Source organism: Pipra filicauda, unplaced genomic scaffold (assembly GCF_003945595.2).
Source record: "Pipra filicauda isolate LSUMZ 115617 unplaced genomic scaffold, ASM394559v2 scaffold19_size4547281_pilon, whole genome shotgun sequence".
NCBI classification, from domain to species: Eukaryota; Metazoa; Chordata; class Aves; order Passeriformes; family Pipridae; genus Pipra; species Pipra filicauda.
Window position 1 is genome coordinate 3,982,420 of NW_024104309.1, and position 22,647 is coordinate 4,005,066.

The 22,647-nt window shown below is 38.9% G+C and overlaps 1 protein-coding gene across 5 annotated transcripts in view; it reads left to right on the top strand.

The window, feature by feature from the left end:
- PATJ (PATJ crumbs cell polarity complex component) overlaps nucleotides 1-22,647 on the top strand; it is a 145,256-nt gene that overhangs the window by 58,713 nt on the left and 63,896 nt on the right. For all 5 annotated transcript variants that reach the window (XM_027748746.2, XM_027748747.2, XM_027748745.2 and 2 more), the window contains exons 24-27: nucleotides 298-475; nucleotides 1,320-1,430; nucleotides 2,267-2,344; nucleotides 5,375-5,492. In XM_027748746.2, coding sequence (XP_027604547.1) covers nucleotides 298-475; nucleotides 1,320-1,430; nucleotides 2,267-2,344; nucleotides 5,375-5,492 — 485 coding nt within the window. The remainder of the gene's footprint in view (nucleotides 1-297; nucleotides 476-1,319; nucleotides 1,431-2,266; nucleotides 2,345-5,374; nucleotides 5,493-22,647) is intronic.

The window sequence follows — 22,647 nt, forward strand, 5'->3', positions numbered from 1 at the left end:
CCAGACAATTTCCTCAAGCTGAAAGAGGATGAGTGTTTACTTGAAGATCTGACTTTCTCTGAAATAAAAGCCTCTGCCCAGTGGACCTGGATTGGCAGCAGAATTTTGTACTTTTTGTGGGGTGAAATCTGCTCAGGGTAAAAACTCTGTAGAGAGCATTCTTAGGCTTCTGACTTTATCTCTTTACTCTATTAAATCTCCTTGAAAGACCAGGAGCTTACATTTATTTAAAGATTCACATTTATAGTTTAAATAAACTGTTTGAAGATGTTAAATTACCACACGTATTTTTTTCAGCGTTGAGATCTTCAGAGACCCTCACGTGTCTCTTGGAATCAGTATTGTTGGTGGACAAACTGTCATAAAGCGCCTGAAGAATGGAGAAGAACTTAAAGGGATCTTTATCAAACAAGTTTTGGAAGACAGCCCAGCAGGAAGAACCAGGGCTTTAAAAACTGGAGATAAAATACTTGAGGTAAATGGAGATAAACCTACCTTTTTAGTCTGAGAAATAAAGATTGACTCAAACAGCTTTGGGAGGAGAGAGAGACAAAATACTGCCACCACTTCATGAAGTATTGACAAAACTGTGTTTTGAAAAGCAAAAGAAACCTCTGATGGTGTCTTTTTTTTTCCTAAGGTCTGACTGTGGAACCCTTTTAACATTCTCCTTTATATTTAAGAAAAGACATGGCCTGGTATCTGAAGGGGAAATGAAAAAATGCGAGTGCCCTCTTCCCATATAAATGAGTAATAAATTATAGCATACCTATAAACATAATTTTAACACAGAGAAGAACATGGCTCTTCATACTGAAATATGGGCTGTTATTTTGTGTGTGTGGATTTAGAGTAGTTAACTGATTAACCGCTATTTGGGGCAAATCTCTGATTCTGAGGTGCTGTGGGGGAAGGTGTCATTCCTGCCTCTCACCTCTGGCTCTGTGTTGATTTTTTACTCATTTTTCTCCAAATTAATGCTTCTGAATCTATGTTCCCAAGCCAATAGTGCTGCTCAGGTTTAGTTTACAAACAGGTAAAATCTAAAAGAGTTATATTATACCTAACGTTATGTAACACTCTGACAATCTTATTCGTTATGTTTTTATCTGGAAGAATTGTTTTGGGAGACGTATGGCCATCTCTTAAGTATGAATTCTAAGTAATACAATTTTCCTTAAACCGTTATGGAAACATACTTTACAAATAATTTCTCTCGACTGTTTTTGATACCTTCCTCAGATACACTAATCTTCTACAAGTGTGTGTAATCTCTTGCAGTGACTCTGTACCTAATAAAAATAAACATTGTTTGTTAGGTTTCTGGGATAGATCTCCAAAATGCCACCCACGAGGAAGCAGTAGAAGCCATCAAGAACGCGGGAAATCCTGTTGTGTTTGTAGTTCAGGGTCTGGCTAACGTACCAAAAGTAAGTTTATTTCAATTTTTATTTCAAACTTAATAAATGTTTAATATGCATCTTATTTTAAGCTTGGCTCAACTCCTTTCAGCAAGTTCCATCAATTTTTGTGTCCAAGGATGGATCCTTTCAGTTATAGACCAGTTGATTAATTGATTACTTCTCTGGCCTGATTTGAAACCTCATTTCTCTGATTTACCTTGAGTAGATATAAATCGGCTGACTAGGTGTTAATTCAGCTCTCCCACCTGTGTCATAAGAGTCTGGCCCTGTGTATTTAATTTGTCCATATTTCATAATCTAAAAATATACTCTGTTATGCAGAGGAACAAAGGTGTAATTAAAATTAGGCAGATTTACACCAGCCACTCTATGTAAAATGTGTCACCAAAGGGACCTGAAGTAATTATTTGGGAGCAAGTTAACTTCCAAGAGATTTTAGGTATCTCCTCATCTTTGAGGTGAAGGCAAGAAATTTTGAAAAACCTGAGTAAGAAAAGGCATACAATTCTACCAGCATTGAAGTACACACAGAACCCCCAAATTTGTGTGTGCTTTTGATGTAATTTGAGAGGTTAATTGGGAATTCTGGTAGATTTTGGGGCTAGATATCAACCAGTGAGCAGTAGAAAAAAGTATAGAATGTTTGTAAATTCAGGAAAATAATGTAATTCATTAAATTCAGTAAAAGAATATAATTTAAAGACTGCACTGCAATGCCCTTCTATATGGGGCAAAATGAAGAGAGTACTGGGTAACTTTGTCATTGTCATGAAGTGATTTTGGGTGGGTTTTTTGCAGTTGTAATGCTCTTTCTAATGTGTGTAATATACACTGTTTTTCAGGTGGTTGCTCCCGCCCAGCCTAAGGGAATCAAAGTCAGCAAAGATCAGGATGCAGACAAAGAAAATAAGAGCGATAAGGTATTTATTCCATTCAAAGCTATACTCAAGTTTTACTGTATCAAATGGTATAATAGCATGTATTCTAACTCTATAATAAGCTTCCTCTGAAGTCTGAAATTAAATTTGAAGTGATTTGTTGAAATATCTTTGATTCTATGAATTTTTGCCATATTTCTGCCAAATACAAGTCAAGTTTCTGACAAATATTCTGTGGGTGTCTGCTGGATGCTGAAACCCTGTACTTAGCACAGCTCCTCACTGTCATCCCTCTGAAGTACCTGTTTTGCTCCATATGGAAGCAAATTGATTCTCTTTTGTTCAGCAGAAACAGAGAAATAGCAACGTGTACACAAATAGTATCCTTAATCTGAGGCTGGCTGAAATTCAGTAAAATCATGTTATAGGATAATTAAATCCACTGAGTCTCCTGCATTTCCCATAGCTGTGTAAAACAAGGAAATGACCGAGGGATCTGTAGCTGCTCAGCTAATTGTGAAGCGGTTACTACACAGCGACTTCCAAATAACTTCACAGCAGTTTTAAAAGAGAAAAAGTCTGGTATAAAACAGTGAATTTGTTTTCATGGCTTCAGTGAGGGAAAAAAATTAATTTCTCATTCCCAGCCATGTCACTGTCATGGCCTGGTGATTTCCTGTGGGAATTGCCCTGACTGAGGAGTGTAGGTCAGGTACTTTCAGAGTTTGTCAGAACTGGAGGAGCAGAGACAGAATTAACGCAGACACTAAGTTTTGCCTGGTGCAGTTTAACATGCCAGCTACAAATAGGATGAACTTTTCATTTGATCCTACTCAGTACTCTGGGTACCTGAAAAGACCCTCTTGCCTCCAAAATTTTTCCTTTCAGGTACAGAAGCTACAAGGCTCAGTTATTCAAAAAAATCAAGAAAGGTGTTGAAGATATGCTTTCATGCCAGTGGATAATACTTCCAATGAAGCAGTTACAATCCCGTTTTCTTGGGGTTTTTTATCTATATTTCTAATCTCAAAAGCTCTCATCCTCTTGCAATGTGCTGCCTTTAATCTCCAGCACTCCAGCGTGTCACGTTCTACAGCGTTCCGAGGTTAAAGAGGGAGCCTCATCTTTTTCAAACCTTTTTCATCTGTTGGTGCTATAAACTGGTGGGTGGAATAAAGAGCTTCAGTGCATAAATATGTAGCTCCTTTTTAGCTTTGAACGTTAGTTCACAAAGCAGTCGTACTGCGCTTCCGAAGTGCCATCTCAGAGTTGGAAAGAGTTGCTATTAGTGGATTATTAGTCCACATCCCTGTGGGGAATCAGTGATATTTCTAGTCCAGTCTTCAAAGTGTCACAAAAGAGTTTGGTTTGAAAGCAGCCACATGCAGCTGGAAAACCTGCCTCTTTCTGTATGGTGAATTTTTTCAATACTGAAGGTTTTGCCTGATTTGTTGGTGTTTATCCTCCTCTGTTGATGTATTTGTTTAAAAATTATCACTTTATTTTATATAAAACCACTTAAAACAATTGTGGACAAACCAGATATCAACATGATTTTTTGCTTGTTGGCTGTGTAAACTGTGTTTTTGCCTCTGTGTTACTACAAAAAAGTGGTGTAATAGGGTAGTCAGATACAAGTTATTCATCTGGCTTTTCAGTGGGCTAGGAGAGATGAGAGAAACTTGTCCCTCTGAGCCTTACAGAGAAACCATGGATAAGCTTAGGTGTCTCAAGTAATTTCAAACAGACTTTTTAATAAATGTTTAAGGTCTGAAAAAGCCAAAGGGTCAACATTTAGACTGTAAGTTATTACTAAATTATGGTGATAATAAAGTGACTCATTTGTCATAAGCAGCTGAAAGGAAGGCTGCAGGTTTTCCATCTTTATCTGCTCAGTAAAGTAGAACGTGAGCCCTATCATGATTCCTGGATCTTCTGGATTTTGCACAGTTCTACCTGTGCTGGCTTCAAGAAAAAAGTGGGAGGCACAGCTAGTGTATTGTACACTTTTGGAAAACAGCTGTTGTGTTTCCAAGTGGATTGAATTAATTTCAGTTATTATTGCTTTTCTGTTTCAGCAGAAAAAAGTGTTGCAACACTTTTCCCGTTATGTTTTTTAAATGGATGAGATGGTAGTTATCTTACCTCACCAAATTTTCCATGTAGCTTGCAGTGCAGCTTCCTGGTTATGCTATTCTGTACAAATTTAAGCTCAAGATTTTAAAACTCCGTACGCAGGTTCAGTTTTGGTTGCACACAGTGAAAAAACATTATCCTGGGTTTCCTGTTTGGGTGTTGTGTCATATTTCCCAGCTGTAGAAGAAATTAATTACGGACATTGTGGGTGCTCTAATGGCATCTTGTCCACGGTGTTCCCTTTCTAAAGTGCATCCTGCTATTAGTAGGGTTGCAAGGGATGCAGCTCAGCGTCATTTAGTGAAATCACATTGCAAACTAAGGCAGGATCCAGTTCCTGGGAGCTATAAAACCAGTTGCTCAGCCGAAAAGTGCCTTCATTAGAATCAGAGCCTGCTCTGTATTCCTGCCATGCACCGCTACATGCATCATTATAGGAGCTGCCTGTATTTATGTGAGGTAATAGAATTTTATTGTGAGATATAATTCAAAATCTTTATTAAATTTAAGCCAAAATAAGGATGAACTGTGATGTTTAAATATTCATATATGGACTAAGAGGTTTGAGTTCATATTTTATATGTAAAAGTTTGGCATTTATCAGCACCAGACAGTTATTGAGTCTGTAATAAGAAACAGGGTGTAATTTAATGTTTATTTTTAACCCTTGAATAATGTCCACACTTTCATGTTTATGACAATACAGAAGTATTTTGTCAACAAGTAAATGTGCATGCACAATTGTGTTTTATTTTCTTTTTTTTAATGTTCAATGTCACTTCTTGTTCTGCTTTCTTGCACAAAAAGCCTTTGCTGCAGAATTTAGCATTGTAATTATGTGCTGTGTCTGTGCATGTACAGTGACAATAGACAGTAGGATTTTTTTCGTGTATCGGGAGGTTACAAAACATGTAACTTTGTCTTTGAATCCATCAGAGAAAATATGGGGCTCCACCTCCCATGAAACTGCCACCTCCTTATAGAGCCCTTGAAAGGCTGCATGCAGAGGAAGCTGTCGTGGATGAAGAGGAGGATGAGGATGCTTGTGCAGAGAGTGAGTAGTACACAATCATTACATCAGATTACATTTCTGGAACTCAATCAGACTGTGATAAAACCTGTCTACCATTTATTGTTGTATTATGGGCAGTAGTGCTCAGTGTGGCTGGAGCATCCAATCCTCCACCTGATTTGTGACTTAGATCATCTTTTCTTCCCAGCCGGGCTCCTGTAGCTCAGCTCTTCCGAAAAGGTACAGGAAGGGCTCTGTTTATTTTCAGTCTAAAAATGGCTAAGCCGTGTCTAGAGGACTTGCTTGGGCAAGGCAGATGTTATGTTTTACTGTTGTAACTGTAGAGTTAGTTGAGCAGTCATAGGTTGAGAACCACTGGTGCATAGTTCTTGTCCAGAAATCTTGCAGGCGATTCCAGACAATGCTGTTCAAGCAAGATAATTTCCTTAAAAAAAAAAAATCTGCTGATTTATTGTTTTGTACTTTACTGAAAAAAGGACCCCCTTTTTTTTTTTTTTTTTTTTTTTTTTGGTAGCACCTTTTAGGGGAAAGGTTCTGCAATTGTCCCATTTCAGGTTTTGCAGTGAATTACAACAACATGCACTCTGTGAAAGAGTAGGGACCTAAAGAGTAGGATGCAGTGGAACTTGAGAGCTTCTGGCAGCATGACTTAGATTCCAGCATACTGCTTTGAGAATTACAACTTTAGTTAAATGGAATGTTATTATCCATAGCCTATTTTCCACTAGAATATTTAGAAATTGCAGTTAGGAGTCCTAAATTACTTTATAAAATAAGTTACCTTCTATTTTTTATCTTTATGCTCTTTTGTATCAAATCAACATAAAGGTGGGATAAGGCCTTGAACAGCTTGGGACTATATGATCTTTAAGGTCCCTTCCAACCCCGTAACACTCTATGATTCTCTGTGGGCTTTTGTTGGGGTTTGGTTTGTATTTTTTTGCTACAGTGGTTTTTTCGCATCATCTTTTGTCTTGGAGAGGTTTTTGTTTACCCTGGTTATGGATCGGCCAAAGCAGAGAGATGCCTTTGTAGCTTTTGATCTTGAACCAACCGTGGCTCCCATTCAGAGTGGAAGCCCCGAACTTGGAGCCTGCTGGTGGGAAAGCTCTTCCAGCTGCTCTTGCTGATTTCTTTGGCAGTGGTGTGCCATTGAAGCTGAGATAATTAATGAGTTTGGTTGGTTTGTCACTTTTAGGGCTGCTTTGGTGGAGGCAAGAAGGATTCTGGAAGGTTGTTCTCATGGAAACAGTAATGGGGACAGAGGAGAAGTGTGTTCAGGTCTGCCTCTGTTGCTTTGAAGGAAAGTTGTGAGCTCTTGAACTGAGATACTTCCAGAATTGCCCCTTACTGAGTTTGTCATCCCACTGGTTTGAAGTATTCCACATAGTTACCTCAGGAAGGTTTTCCAGTGTTTCTGTGGGGAATGGTAGTGAGGGAGGAATATTTGACTGCAGACTCTGGGGATGTTGGATTGAATTCAAACAGACTCAGTAAAACTCCAATAGTAACAAACTCATTTCAGCTCATTATTAAAGTTATAATTCCCAGTTAAAGGATATATGTGATAAGTTGGCTGACACCTGAGTTGTCTAATTAGGATATGCCTCAATCCAAGAGCTTGCTAGACCTCAGTTAAGACTTTGCTCAGAAATAATTCCTTATTCACGGGCTTGGTCATTTTTTAGCTGTTCTGCCATCCCTAACGATATTGCCGGCTGAGTCTGAAAGCGCAAAAGGTAAAGCTACTTCTGATATTAAATTCATCAATCCTACCAGACTTGGCAGCAGCACACGTTTGTTCAGAGGAATCTCCTTTTCTCTCCCCTTTTTACTGACTGAAAATGTTTTGCAATAACCATCTTTTCCATGAATCTTGGAAAACCAAGACGTGCATTTTCCATTTTATTCTTCCCCCACCTCATTCTTTTTCTTTCAAATAAAAAAACAGGCTAAGGAAGCTTAAACTAAGTTTGTGCCTCAACCCTTGAAGTAAAAAGCAAGTTAGAAATGATCCAACTGTACTTAATGACATTAAGCATCTCAGCAGCTGTGGAATGGGCTTTTACAGAGTCCCTATTCTGTGATCACTTGAAAAACAAAGTTTTCTCTGTGAATTCCAGTACAGTATTGTTTATGTGAACTGCTTGATGTTCATAACTTCTGTCCTGATTCTTGAGCACCTTCTCCAGAAATCTCAACCCAGGCCAGCACTTGTCTTTTTAACACTGTCCATTTGCATGTTCATATGGATCTGTTCCTTACCCACTTATCCTACTAATTCTACTGGTTTTGTAACTTTAATAATAAGTGAACAGGTGAGGTAGATTTATTGTCTTCCTTATTAGAAGATAAGGTATCTTAAAAAGGAAGGTGTGGTGTCAGCCTAGGTAAATTCACATCATAACCTCTCCTTCTTTCATTTGCTCCCTGTAGTCCTCCATCTCTTTCATAGCATGGAAGGGCTTGGAGGGCATTTTGAGGTGGGACAGCTGTTAAATCCATCCTCTGGTTGTGCTCCTGATGAATTTTATTTTCTTTTTTAACATTCTTATTAATACAGCTGCAGTGTCACGAACCTGCTCATCAATTTCTTTCATACTCCAGAAATACTTTACTTGCTCCACTTGACATTTTTTCTCCTTGTTTGTCACTTCTTTGAACCCGTCCTCTCATCTTGTGTCTCCACGTCCTTCGTCATTCCCCAGACTGAAAATGAAAGCAGAGCATTGTTAGTCTTCCTGCCATGCTTAGAAATTTTTTCTTTCCTTTCTGTCCCATCCATACTGCCTCACAGTCTCTGTGTTTTGTCTGTTTTCTCCTTAAAGTGGCTGAAAAACCTTTTGGTATTGATTTAATCTCCCCTGTGGGAGCTAAATCCACTTGCCTTTTGGCAATGCTCCCTTTTATTCCTGCTTTTCCACTACTGAAACTGTAGCTTTCATTGCTGACTTGTTGGAACAAACAGTAATTTCTTGTAGATGTTTTCCCTTTTCAAGGGTTGGTTTTGATCCAAAAAGGGTGAATCCTTGTTGGGAATAGAACTGTGAGGTACCTCTTGGTCTAGAGAAACTCCATACATATCCTCCATGTTTCTGTGGTTTGAGAAGTTTACAGTTCCAGCTGTTTTGTTGTTGTTTTTTTTCAAATGTGACTTCTTGCACCTAAGACCCTTAAGTTTCAGATCTGCTTCTCCTTTATATTTCTGTTTCATACCACAAGTGCTTCCAGTATTATATCCTAAGTTCTTAGGTGGTTTTTCCTAGACTTTGAAGGCACGTTGAAAATAGTATTTCCTCTTGTTTTATTTCTTCTAGTGATGCTGTTAAATCTTTATCATTATCCAGCTCTAACACTGTGTGACGTGGGTTTTGTTTTCTCTTTGCTTTGACTTTGCTGTTTTAGGGCTTTCAGCTTATGCTTCAAAACAGTTTTTGTACAACTTGCACCGTGTGCATCCTGCTGCAAAAGGAGCCTTCAAAATCCGTCATCTTCCAAACCTGAAAAGATTACAGTAACAACATAGGTTTGGAGTTATTCCTTCCCACACTTGTCCATAGCAGAGGTTATTTTGGAGAAAGAGGGTTTTTTAGACTTCCCAAACCTTAAAACCATAAGGGTTTGAATAGGATTTTTTTTTTTTAGTCAAAACAAGTAAAAGAAGGGGAGAACATACAAAGGAGCTATTTGTACTTGGAGCAGCTGTGCTGTAACTGCATCAATAGGCATTGATGTGTTTTCCTGGAGTGGGGGATGGCTGGAGGTGTGCACTAAGAATCTGCTAATGGACTAATGTGCACCCCGTTGTGGCCTATTGCTATAATGAGGGGTTGGTAGTAAAAAGAAGCAGAGGAAATGGATGGGCAGAGTAGTTTGTAATGGAATGTTTCATAAGGTTTTCCTTGGGGGAATTCATAACTGTACAGTTTAGATATACTTTTGTAACTGAGTTGAAGCAATCATAAATTAGATAGGAAAGGCCTTAAAAGCCATTCTAAGAAAACTAAAAAGGCAACTGTTGAAAGAATTTGAAATCCTTAGTTTCAATTGCTGTTACATTTTTAGTAAAATCTTTTCTCAGTTAGTTGACTGAGATTGATCTGGTTGGTTTCAAATAAGTTTAAAATCATAAAAATAGATGATAATAAAAAATTTGTGGAAGGTAGCTTAGATAATGGACTAAGCTACTGCTGTGCTCAGACTTCCTGGCTGCAAGGGTATTAAACTGTATCTAATAAGGGGATAATAATGCCCCCTTCCTTTTATTTTGTCTCTAGATAATGTAGAAATCAATGAAGCTCTAAGAAAGCATAATGATTTATCCTCCTAAAATGCTTTTTGAGGTTGGTCATTTCTCTACCAAAGCAAGAGATTTTTAAACTTCTCTAGTATTTGGCTCTTCATTTGTTACTGTGAGGGTGGTGAGGCCCTGGCACAGGTTACCCAGAGAAGCTGTGGCTGCCCCATCCCTGGAAGTGTTCAAGGCCAGGTTGGATGGGGCTTGGAGCAACCTGGGATAGTGGGAGGTGCTCCTTGAGGGAGGTATGGTCAAGTACATGGGGTGTGCAGAAACAGGATCTCAGGAAGTATCTGTGCACTGCTGTGAGTGAGGATGTGAACATAATCATCAGCACTTTGGGAAAGCAACAGAATTATTAACAAATTACTGAATAAAAGCAAACCCACTCAGAATATAATTCTTGGGTATCTGGCTGTTTGGAGTCTGTTTTGTGCACAGCTGTTCTAAAACAAAGGAAGAGCAACCCTGAATTTTGCTTTGATTTGAGTGGGGGGGATCACCAGAAAACGTTGATCTTCAGTTGAGGCAGCTCATGTAGCCAAACACTGCCTCTCCAATAGATGTCACTGCAATCAACAGCAAATAGAGATGATGTTCAAAGAGGAAGATGTAGCTTGGAAGAAAAGGCTTCAAGCTTTATGAAAATAAAATATTGAAAAAGTAGTAATTGTAGTATTTAATTTCCTTAAATATAGTAACAAGTGTATCTAATAGGGTGGATTTCCGAAGACCATGCAAGAGCCAGGATTAGACAAATAGAGCAGACACTTTCATTTTTCAGCTCTGTGTTAATCTCTATTTAATGTGACTCTGTACTGCTAATCTTCTTTTCCTATTCTTGTTCTGACCCATAATTAGCTCAAATACATAGGTTTTGTAACCAGCCCTAAAATCATATCCAGAACATGCTGGGCAGACCCACAGGCTGCTGTGCCACATGAGGATGGATGAGGGAGTTGGTGTCATTGTAGTTTGAGGTTGTGGGTTAGTTTGGGGTTTTGTTATTGTGCTGCTTTCTTTACTCTGTTTGTGAATCACATGCACAGTTATCATCTGATGAAGTATTGCAAGAGGAAATTACATTTTTGATGAAGTAATACTAAAATTGCAGCTGGGACTTCTTGTGGTTTTTTACTGTGTGCTTGACATAATGCATTGAACAGATGGCTGTGTATGTGCTGTGAGACATATTCTAAAGAAAGGACAATGAACTTTAAAAATGAACAAATTAATGGTATTAACGAAATAACTGAGTATTTTGAGTTGTTTTAAATGTAACATTTGGAAGAGAGAATTAGTAAGGACTTCCCAAAATAACTAAGTATGTTTATAAATTTAGAGAGAGATTTTATCTTTGCTTTTTTTAATTACTAAATGAAGGATTTTGAGTCTTTTCAGTGTTTCAGTTCAGCATTCATTGCAGTGAAACTAATACTGCTTGTTTAGGTTTTCAGCAAAATACAAGTTATGATGAAGTTTGAGCCTTTTTATGCTTATAATGACAGATTGGTTTTGTTTTCTGACATTAAATAAAAACAAAACAAGCAAACCCTATGCCATGAACACATATCAGTGTGGGGAAACTGCACGATTTGCAGCACTGGGAAGTAACGGATTTAATGAAGCCATTTGACTAAGAGAAATTAATTTTTAACCCCTGCAGCTTGCATGAAAAGGATGCTTAGATAAATAACATTATTAACTGCTCCTTTGCTATGCAGTGGGTCGTTAAGCAGGAAGGTACCTGCAGTTCCCAGGGATATAAACACACGTTGGAGGTGACTCGTGTTTGGGGATGGAGATGTCATTCGGATGCTGGCAGAGTGAGCCAGAGCACAAACAGCAGCTGAGAGCATCCGTGGGTCAGATGTGGGAAACCAGGGATCTGCTGCTCCCTGCATACTTCCATAGGCAGCTCCCATCCGCTGGCAGATGTAACTGTGAGCTCGTGGGCAGCCTGAAATTAATATAATTGATGGCATCTCATAATAGAAACAGACAGACGGTTTGCCCTTAAGGAGAGAAAAATCTCAGGAAAATAGGCCCAAGGTCGTCAGAAGAAAGACAAGCCCTGAGTCTGTGTGTGATGAGGATTTGAGCTGCTTACAGCATTGAATGTTTGTCAGGAATGCAGATATCCTGAAGCACATGCTGGTACAGCAATGGTACAAGGGGGTTTCCCAGGTAAGGATTCGCATCTATCTCTATATTGTGTTTGTTCCCAACAAGTAATTTTTAAGTATTTTTAGTGATAATTTAGAACTAGTGAAGTACTGGAGAAAGAAAATAACAGTAGAGATCTTTTTTTTTTTCCCCCTCAGTTTGAAGTGTGGACATATAGCATGATTGGAATATTGAATGCATTTAATGTCTTTAAAATATTTTACCTTGTGTTTGCTTTTAAATCATTGTTTCTGTGTATGTTAGTGCTGAACATTCTTATATACAAAACTGATGTGAGCACACAGTGCTTAAAGTATAAGAATTCCCAGCATTAAATTTCCTGCTATATAGAATAATCTACCCTTCCATAACTGTTATTGTAATGCAGAGACAGATGGCTGAATTTTCTTCACTTTGCTTGTTAAGAATGTGTTAGGTAAATGTTTTTAGACTAAAATAAAAAGCTGCTGGGAATCTAAACTGAATATTCAGCATTTTCATGGTAGAAGGAGGCAAAACAAGAATAAAGCAATATGATAGTAAACAAATGAGCTATTTGCAATGAAAGATAATCTAATCTTTAAATATTGCCTTAGATTGCATTTGTTCTTAGGTATGATCTTTTCTTCCAGCACAAGCCAGGTATCCAGAGAATAGCACAGAAATGCTCGGCATGAGATACACTGATTTGATGTTATAAGGTTATTACATTATTATTGTCTGAGGCACAGTGCAGGTGACTGATGTTGTTTGGGATCTTTGATCTTACTCAGGTGTTGCAGATAAGTAATTTCATGTAACTTGCAGAGAGAAGATAATGCCTGTGGTATAAATCTGTATACACAGGTACAGACTTGCTAAGAGAGGATAATACAAGTAGATCTTTATATTGAAGTACACTTAATATCACTGCAATGACTTGCAACTAAAAATATGTTAAAAGGATGTAAATATTGAAATAAATGAAACACCATCTCGTAAAAGGTGATTATGTGTTTATATTCCTGACTAGTAATCTGATTTTCAGATAGGAAGATATCTTTCGTCATAACCATCGTAAATGATGTTGCTCCACTGCTCAGAGAAAAAGAATTGAAAACTCTACAGTGCCTCATGTCTTGCCCAGACTAGCACAGCATTGCTTCTAGTTAGCATACAGAGCAGATTATTTGCATAATAGCTCTGTTCCAAAGTGGTCTGCTTGGTTTAAGCAGAAGCTGATCCCAGTATGTAGTGGAAGTAAGGCTCTACAGAAGGGAAATATAAAAATGTTAAATGACAATAATTTTATTCTTTACAGATATTACCTAGTTTTCCACAGTATTGCAGCAGTTGAGGCAGCTGTCCAGAATCACTTCTTGAACTGTTTGAGGAAATTGAAGTTATCTTTTGCTGCTCAGTCTGAAGACTTGATCCTCCATTATTCACTGTAGTGGCTTAGGGGCCGGTCATCAATTTTAGCAGGTGTGTAATTGCTCTTTATCATGATAGGTGGCTTTTAAAGAGCAATTCAGAGTATTTATCTGTAGGTGCTGCCTGCAGTACACTGTGACAGGCTAGTAAAAATTCACTTTATGCCTTGTAGTGGCCACGTGTGTATTGAAAACTACTTGAAAACTAATGACATTAGGAAGGAAATTTATATACAGCTATGTATATATATTTATGTGTAAAAATAGCTGTCTGCATCAGATGAACATCTCTATTTTATCAGCAAATTCAAAGTACTTTTGCCACATTGACATAAGTAGAGATGTGACAAGTGGCTGAAGGGCAGGTGGTTCTTTCTGCTACCCCAGAAGTAATAATGAGCCTTTTATAATCAGTATAATGACATGCATGTCTGTTTACTTCATCAGTGCTTGGAGATTGTGGCTTGTGCTTCCCTGTCTCTGCTTCTCCAAAAAGTTATTAGAGGAAATGTTACAGTACTGAGGTTGCCCAGAGAGGTCATGGACTCCTCATCCCTAGAAGTGTTCAAGGTCAGGTTGGACAGAGCTTGGAGTGACCTGGTTTAGTGGAAGGGGTTTGGAATGAGATGAGCTTTAAAGTCCTGTTCAATCCAAATCATTCTGGAATTCCAGATCCAGGAGCAGAGTTGATGTTGGCATCATATTCTGAAGTTGTTTTGAGAACATAAGGGAGAAGGGGAACAAAATGGGGTAATGGGGTTTGTGAATTAGAACATACAACAGGGGAACAGGACAGTTGAGGGGACTGTTTGGGGTCGTGGTCTGCGGGAAGGACAAGGCTTAAGTGTGGGGGAGGGCCCCACTCTTCCTCATGTCTTAGTGCAGACAGGCTAGCACTGAGCCAGGAGCCACTGCCATCCAACAGCAGCAGCTGAGCAAGCCAAATTTGGGAGTTCTGCTCAGGTGATGAGTGTACTACTACCAGGGGACAGAGCTACAGGTGAATTATGTAAATTGCTCTAAGTCAGAAGTGGTAAACCTTGTTGTCATACCATTTTGTGATTGTTCTGTAGATACCAAGTGCTTTTAGCAGTTGAGATTTTTGGTTTTGGGTTTTTTTTTTTCAATACTTCAGGTAGTTTCAGAGGGGTTTTTGTATCTCTTAACTGAAAACCAAGTGCATTAGCTATTACAGGTTTATAAAATATTGATGTTTTTTCTGCCGTTTCAGAATTGTAGGTTTAAGTAGCATTTTTTAACCTGTAAATGTTAAACTTTTCTAGTATCCTGTAGTATCAGTACCTCTACAGAGGTACAGACTTCCCACTCTGGTCCTGGGAATATTATGAGATATTTTACATAAGTTCCCATACTTGTAATGTGCTGTTATTTAAGAGGTGAACCACATCCCTAAATTGGGAGGAATTTTGATGGAAATGCCAGAGGGTATGAAGGCAAAAGGAATTTGCTTGTATGTGCACATACAGTTATGGCTTTTAATGCAATGCTTGTGAGAGCAGAGAGGTATTGCACCTTCCAAATGGTTTTTGAAGATATTATGCTACTGAGTTTCCATCCCTCCAGGTGCTCTGAGAATAAATAGCAAACAACAGCATTTGCTGTACCTTGAAACAACACCAAAGTGTATCCTGTACTACTGCAGTGTGAAATGGTCCTTAAATTTGTCTGGCTGAGTTGTGACTGTTCTGTAGCATAGTCACTGGGGCCACTCAGCCAGAGCAGAACAGGTGGATGCACATGGAAGGAGGAGAGATGAGATTCCCCCAGTGCTGGACCCTCCTGCCCCCTGTGCGAGGCTTACCTGCAACTTGGACCTTCAAATCTAGACATTTTTCTGCACTGAACTGTAAACCTTGATGCCAACTGTGTTCTGAACCAGAAACTACTTTTTTTTTTCAAGTGTTTGGCAAAAAAATCTGTTTTAAACCCATAAGGTTTGGCTGTAATTTCCTCCATTTTGTCACCTGTTATCGTTCTAAGGGATATAACAGGTTATTTAAGGATTAATACAGTATCACTTTGTTGTGCATCATTAATGGATTTCAATAGACAATGCTGTAATTTAACAGCAAGAGTTTGGTTCAGGATTGGCTTGTTAGAGCTATAGATGATGTGATTTCTAAAATATGGTTTGTATAGAAGATGTGATTCTTTAAATACTGTTTTTCAAGGGCAGAAAGCCATCAAGTGACCAACCTGCCGGTGTGGTATGTAGTGAGGTATCGCTGAAGGGCTGGGAGAAGAGTGGAAGGGGGAAAAATGAGATGAGACAGGGATGTGATGGATGAGTGAGCAAGCAGAGCTGTATGCGAGGATGAGCACGGGCAGCTAATGAGCAAGGGCCAAGAAAGAGGTGGAAAGGGATTTTGTGAGGAATAGGGAGTTCAGTGAAGCCTTTCGGGGGCAAGAATGCTGTGGTCATTCTTTCATGTGTGTAGGAGGCATATTGTGGTGATGTAAAGGGCAGGACTGGCACAGTGATGTGTCAGGGACAGTGCTAAGAAGGGCAGAGTGAGCAGCACCAGCAGCAGCTGCTGGTGGATGACTCCTGGCATCGGAGCAATCCAATGGGATAACCCTTCCGGCATCCCTGGATGGGGCTGTATAGCAGCCAGTTGGTACATCTGCTCCAGCCCCTCCTGCCTGTCCCTTGACAGCCATGTGTTGGCAGAACTCCTCCTCTGCCTTTTTGGCTGATTTCTGGACTCGGAAGAGCCGTTTTGAGGGAGGACAGAGGTACCGGTTGGGTACCTCCACTCACGGCTTGAGTGCAGAGTTGTGAAGATTTTAATGAGTAGTTCTGTGAGTGCTGCAGCTAATGAAGTTGGATTCCTACAGATTTGTGTCTCCCATTTGCCTGACTTGGGTGTTGAGGAAGGTGTGAGCTCCGATTTAAGCTTTTCCTGTGGCTGGAGCGGTTCTGGGGCCTTTCTCTCATGTGAATTCTTTGACGCTTTAATAAAGTGTGATCTCACACTGAAGGCTTTCCCCCAGTCAGGGCATTTATCAGGTTTCTCTCCTGCCTATTTTCATGAACCTTTTATAGTTCCTTTGAGACTGCTGGTCCACCATCAGATTTGCAATTGGCCAGCACGCTCAAAGGTTTGGGGGCAGCAGCTTGGGTTGCACAGGGGATGGTTGCATATGCTTTGTTCCTATAGAAAAACAGAATAAAATTATTTACCATATTAGAACTAAACTTAATATAAATTAAGAGATTAAAATGTAATTAATAAACACCGGAGCATAACCCCAGGACTGCAGTAGGGAAGACCTGGCATCTCTTCTGGTTGGTTGCCATCTGTTGAGTGTCTTGCTTGACCATCTGTCGTAAGAGACACAGAGCATCTTGAGCCTTCTGGAGCACCACACCACAGTTTCCAGAGGTTAGATGGCCATGTAAATTTAAAAATAAAATAGAATTAAAAGGAGGATCCATGGAGTTCCAACTTACCCAAAAGACAATGTTTATTCCTGAAGAGTAAGTAATGGATGCATCTGAATCATCCCGTTTGAAGGCTGAATTCCGTAAGAGAAAAAAAAAAGTCTATTGAATATCTACTCAGAAGAATTACAGTAAAAATTGCCATACCCCACTCTTATTTTTCCCTCAAGCCTTTATTTTTTAACTTTCTCTTAGTTGATTTGCTCCTCCAGTCAGAGTGGAAAAAGTGAGTCTATTTAATATAGTGAAGTTTATCCATTTAGCTCTTCCTCTTGGGTAAATCCTTGGAGATGGATTTCTTTTGCCAGAAGGAAAAAGAGAGTGCTTGACATATTGCAAGTCTGTGTTCACATACATCATCAATTTCCTGATTATAATTGAGTTCATTTAAAAAAATGCTCAAAGCTTAATGCATTAATATCTTTATTTCATTAAGTACATTAAAGAGAAGCTATTTGTTGCCTAATAACATATTTTGGTACCAAAAACAAGTCTGTTCAAATACTCTCTTCACTTGTTTATGATATAATTTTTCTTCTGCAGAGAAATTAATGCCTTGCTTAGCACCTCTTATTTGAAGCAAAGGTGTCTGACCCTGGTACATTTATTTTCTGAATCTTCTTTGTGGAAGAAAAAACAGGTCTGCCAGGCTCTGTCCTTTGCAGAGATTAAAAATAATCGAAATAGAACTTCTAATACAAAATATTGTTTTATTTAATCAAATCTGTCAAGTGTTATGATGTCATAAGTGCAGCACAAACCTGATTAACTCCTTCAATAGACTCTCAAGGCAGTTGATTAAATAAGATGTGTGGCTTATTTGGGCTGGTTTCTGATTTCAGTGATAAAAACCAGGAGATTTTGTGTGGGAAGGAATTGTTATCCAATCATCTGTCCAGGTCCCCCCACCTCACCTGGTGGAAAAGGAAAATGGCAGCTGGCTGTGTAAATGCAAGAGTTGCTGTCTGATATTTTCTATGCTAGGAAAAAAGTCTGTGTTTTTATTAGCACTGCATAGGAGAATTTAAAATTCTTCCTAAAACTCTTACTTTCTCATTTTAAGAAGAGACATTTAATTCTTTATTTGGCTGCCCTTCTCTTTTGCAATAACAGCATTAATCAAACAGTGTGTTTTCAGCCTGGAAATTTGTATTTTAGTTGTTTAGCTACATGTGAAGTGTTCACTTTGTCATCCTCTCAAATATTCTACTGGAAACAGCTCCACCATGGAGGAGAAATGGTTTTCTGGGGTTTTGGTGACCTGCAGGAGTCTGGCACCAGACCTTGTCCTTCAGCTCCACTTCTCATGGGACTTCTCATGGGCTAAACCTTAATCATGGGAGAGCCAAGTTAGGTATCAGAAACCTCGTTTCGAGATATAGGAGTAGGTTTCTGTCTTATTAGCTGTAGATCTCTATTGGACTTGAAGCCAACAGTTGCCCATGGTGGCTGTATCATTAACTGGTGCCTGCTCTACATTTAATAGTGTGATTAACACATTAGACACCATAAATGGAATATATGCATCATAGCTGAAGATATAGAAAAATATAGCAGAATAGTTATTATTAGGTTTTTATTAACAGGAGTCTTTAAAGTGTAATTATGGGTGTGTATTTGTTTTGTTCTGAGGCACAGAAATCTGCAGTAGTGCCAGGGGCTGTCATCTTTCATTCTTATTTTGCCAGGTGTCAGTCGTTTTTCACTCTCATTTTTCATTTCACCTCAGCCATCAAAGGCAAACCATGACTTCGGGGAACTCAGGTTTATTCTTAAACAAACAAAGCCTGATGACTCGAGTACAATTTGATAGCTCCAAATTCAAAAGTCATCAGATAGTGTGTGTTTGAGGAGCTGTAATCAGTTTAATGGAAGACAAACCAGGTATAAACCTAACAAAATGTTGATAGCTGTCTAAATTTATAAAAAATGAGGAGATAAACAGTATTAAAGACCTTATGAGGCTGGTCAGGTCTCTTCTATAAGTAAACCCACTGTCACCTTATGCCCTTTAAAATCTGGATATGCATCTTTTTTAGTATTAAGCTGCTTTTAAATTTAAATTAGATATGAAGTTCATTGAAATCAAATACTTTCTGCTTTTAACATGCATTTTAAGTTTTAGAAGGCAATCTACATAAAGTTCTGAGCATACTCTAACCTATTAGCATCATTTTCCTGAATAGTTTTTTCATTTAAAGCATGTGTGTACCCAGAGAATTGAGAGAAATCTGGACCTAGCACTGACTGTAGTAAAAACCCAGCTTTTGACTTTTTCCTCGGCAGCCTGAAACAAAGCCCTATTCTCTCTACAACTCATTCAGTGGGAATGAAAATAGCTTATCAAACTTGAACAACTTGTTAGGAGCTGAAAAAGGATATTTTTCTTTGCTGGTCTATGAATAAAACTCAGAGTGTGAAGTTGAGAGTTGTCAGTTGGAAAATTCTGGAAGTGTTTGTGGCCATGGTGTGATAGCAGAACCTCCTCTGAGGTCACTGCACAGCGTTCATCGTTAATGAGGTGTGCGTGAAGGCCCAAAGACAGACAAAAGGAAACCCTTGACAAAGTGGAAATTAGACCCTTTAAAAATAGGTTTGATCACCACAGAACCTCCATTACCTACCCTGAGAAAAACAATGCTTCTGTTAAATATTCCAGTTTTAAAGGAAAACATTTCAATAAAAACATTTTTCTTGTATTAATCATAATTGGCATGTTTGTATGCAATATTTTTATTACAAAGCTGTTGCTTGTGTTTTAATTACATTCTCATTTCTATCCAAATACAAACAGTGTATGTTGTTAGGGAAAATGTATAGTATAGAAGGAAAATTGTTCACAATATCTGACAGGTGACAGATGTATGGTAAATGTTATATTTTCTTAAATTCTTCTATATCTTATATATCTACTTATAATACTTATATCCCCGTGGTTGGCCTACGGAAGGAACATGCAAAGTACAATATTTAGTGGCAAATAAATGTATTTTTGTAGTAACCAACTAGTTACAATCAATCCTTAGCAAAATAACTAAAACCTAAAAATATTAAAGAGGATTAAAATGTACAATTAAGAAGTAGCTGATCATGATCCATGTTTCATGGGACTTCTCGCTGTTAAGACTTGCACTGTATTTACCAGCATAACTCTGGGCATTTTCCTGGGCTCTGCAGTCCCAGATGACACATCCAACTGGTGGCAGTTCTCCTGGAGACCTTCCGTTAAGAATTTTCTGTTGACCTTTGCCTTCATCTATACAGGTTGTGTTTGCTGGTCAGAAAGTCTTTATTATTAAATCCAGAAGTCTTCCCATTTTCTCTAGTCTACCTCTACACGGAGGAGGTTCAGGCTCATTGCAGGTCCTTAAATTAATTGAGTTGAATGAATCACTAAGCAAGAAATGTCTCATCACCTTCTGAGAGGTGTTGTCTTTGCTGCCTCTTACAGTTACTTATCACTGGGCCCCTAAAAGTCTTCATTAGGTAACAAACTCTCAGTTTCTGACAGTAGTCTGACACAGTTCTCTTTAATTAGACTCTGTGCAGAAAGATTCCAAGATAGTGGCTGTGCCAATTTCTTTGTGGGAACATCGTTATTTAAAGATGAAACACTCAGATCAAGTTATGCCATATTACTGTCAGGGGAGGAAGAATCTAAATGTTCACACTATTCATTTTTTTGTGTTGAGACCAAGCAGAAAAGCAATAGATTTGAATTCCCCATATTCATACGCTCTTGCTCTTCCATAGAATGAACAAACGGCTTTCAAATCCAAATGTAGGGAATGGATTATGGATCCCAGCAGAGCAGTGTGATCAGAAGCAAACCAGAAAACCTGGTCCTACCAGGAGTTGGACTTTGATGATCCTTGTGAGTCCATTTCAGCTCTGGGTATTCTATGTTTCTGTGACTCTACCAGAAAGAGTAGGTTAGAAAAGAAATTTCTGTCCCAATTGTGAGATATTTTCCAAAACTGCCTTGTAAAAGGAGTTGTTAAAACATCATCTGTCACAGCATCTGGGAATGTGATGTGCGTGTCTGTCGTGCATCCTTACGGATCCCTGATGCTTGGTGGGCGTGTTGATGCCAGGTGATAGCTGAAATTTCCTTGGGACTTTGCAGATGGAAAACAGTATTTTCTAACGTTCTTACACTGTTCACGCACCCAAGCTTCCCGGAGAGCTGTGTTAGGCAAACCTCAGCAGAATAGGAGCAAGACTGTTCTCTGGGGAGGTGCAGCTGTGATAACTGAGCCTTATCTCCAGGCTGCTCCATGCCATCACCACCGCACAGGCTGGGAAGCTCTGGAGACTGCAGTGTGTTGGCCTTAGATGACTTAAACTGCATGGTACCACAAATATACTGCAATAATTTACAGTAGAGTATTTTTATGGGATTTTTCTCTTAAAAATGGGGTCTGCGGCAGCTTTTGAGCCTACTCCACGTTTTAAGGTTGTAATTGCTTCAAAATCCCTTCAGTTGAGCCTTTTGTGATGTGATACATTTTTACACATAATTATTTGTATACTCATAGAGGATTTTATCAAAAGAAAAAATGTCTGTTGCTATTTGATTGTATTTAATCAACTAGTGGCAGTCTGATGCTCCAGCAGTGTGTCTCCTATCTAGAGGAAACAACCAGTTTGCCAGTCCTTTCCTCTAAGGCCTGTAAGACTGTGGGATTCATCAGCTGGAGCTGAGCTCAGCTACACTGAGTGACTGATTGCGAGATCACAGTACCCAGAGGAGGTCACTTCTGAGGAAACCCAAGTGCTTCCATGGGGGTTAATGCATCATTTGAAAGGCAAATGAGTGGAAGTATTGTGTGAGGGGAGGGCAGATTCCCTTATAATCAGAAATTATTAGCATCAGGATGCTCTTCTTACCCCACCTTCACTAAATCTCCTTTTAAAAGATCTGAGATAAACATTGGTATGAATAGACTCGTCGTAGCCTTCTCATCTAATTAAAAAAAATACAATATCTGTTCCTCGGAGGACTTAAATGTGTAATAAAACTGCAGCTTTAGAATGAAGCCTGCATAAGGAAATATGGGCCTGAATATGGAAAAAAATGGTTGACAAAAAGTCCATTAGTTCAAAATGTTGGTGTGAGGTGTTGCAAGCTTTGGAGATACTCCCTGATTTTATGGACTGCGGTTACCTTGGTTTTCAGCCACTTTTCTCTCTGCTGTTGTCTTTTGGTGTATGATAGTTCCTTGATTATAGGAAGAAATAATTAATGATAACTGTTTCTAAATGCCACCTGCTCACGGGAACAAACTGAAATGGCACTTGAAGTGGATTGTGGAAATTCTCATTATACCCTTCTTCCTGGATTAGTTCACAAGCACCACCAGAAATTTTTACCTTCCACTGTAGAAAGTGATGTGAGGAACAAGTGGGATTTAAGGAGAGCGTTGGAGGAGAAGGAAAGTTTTCTTGTGTGAGCTGAGAAGCTGCTGCAAGTGTTTGCGTGGCATGAGAGGAGCAAAATGGAATGGGAGCCTGAGCTGGAGGGAGCAGTGAGGAGAGAGAACACTCAGAGATACCAAATAATACCCAAAAGAAGAAGAAAAGAGGGAGTCTTCAAGTTAGGGTAAGGATATTGTCTCAGGAGAGTTTAATGTACACTTGTTTTTCCACTTCAGATTAGGTGAGTTGTGTTTGTGGGGGTGTGTAAGCCCACACCTCAGCTGTTCATCTGGAGAAGGTTTTTCTGTGTGGCACCTGGTGCCTGCTCTTTCTCTCATGGAATTAAAAGTAATGTTAGAGTATTTTGGGTGACAGTATTTTGGGGAGGAAGGGTCCATGGAACTCTGTTTTTAAAAG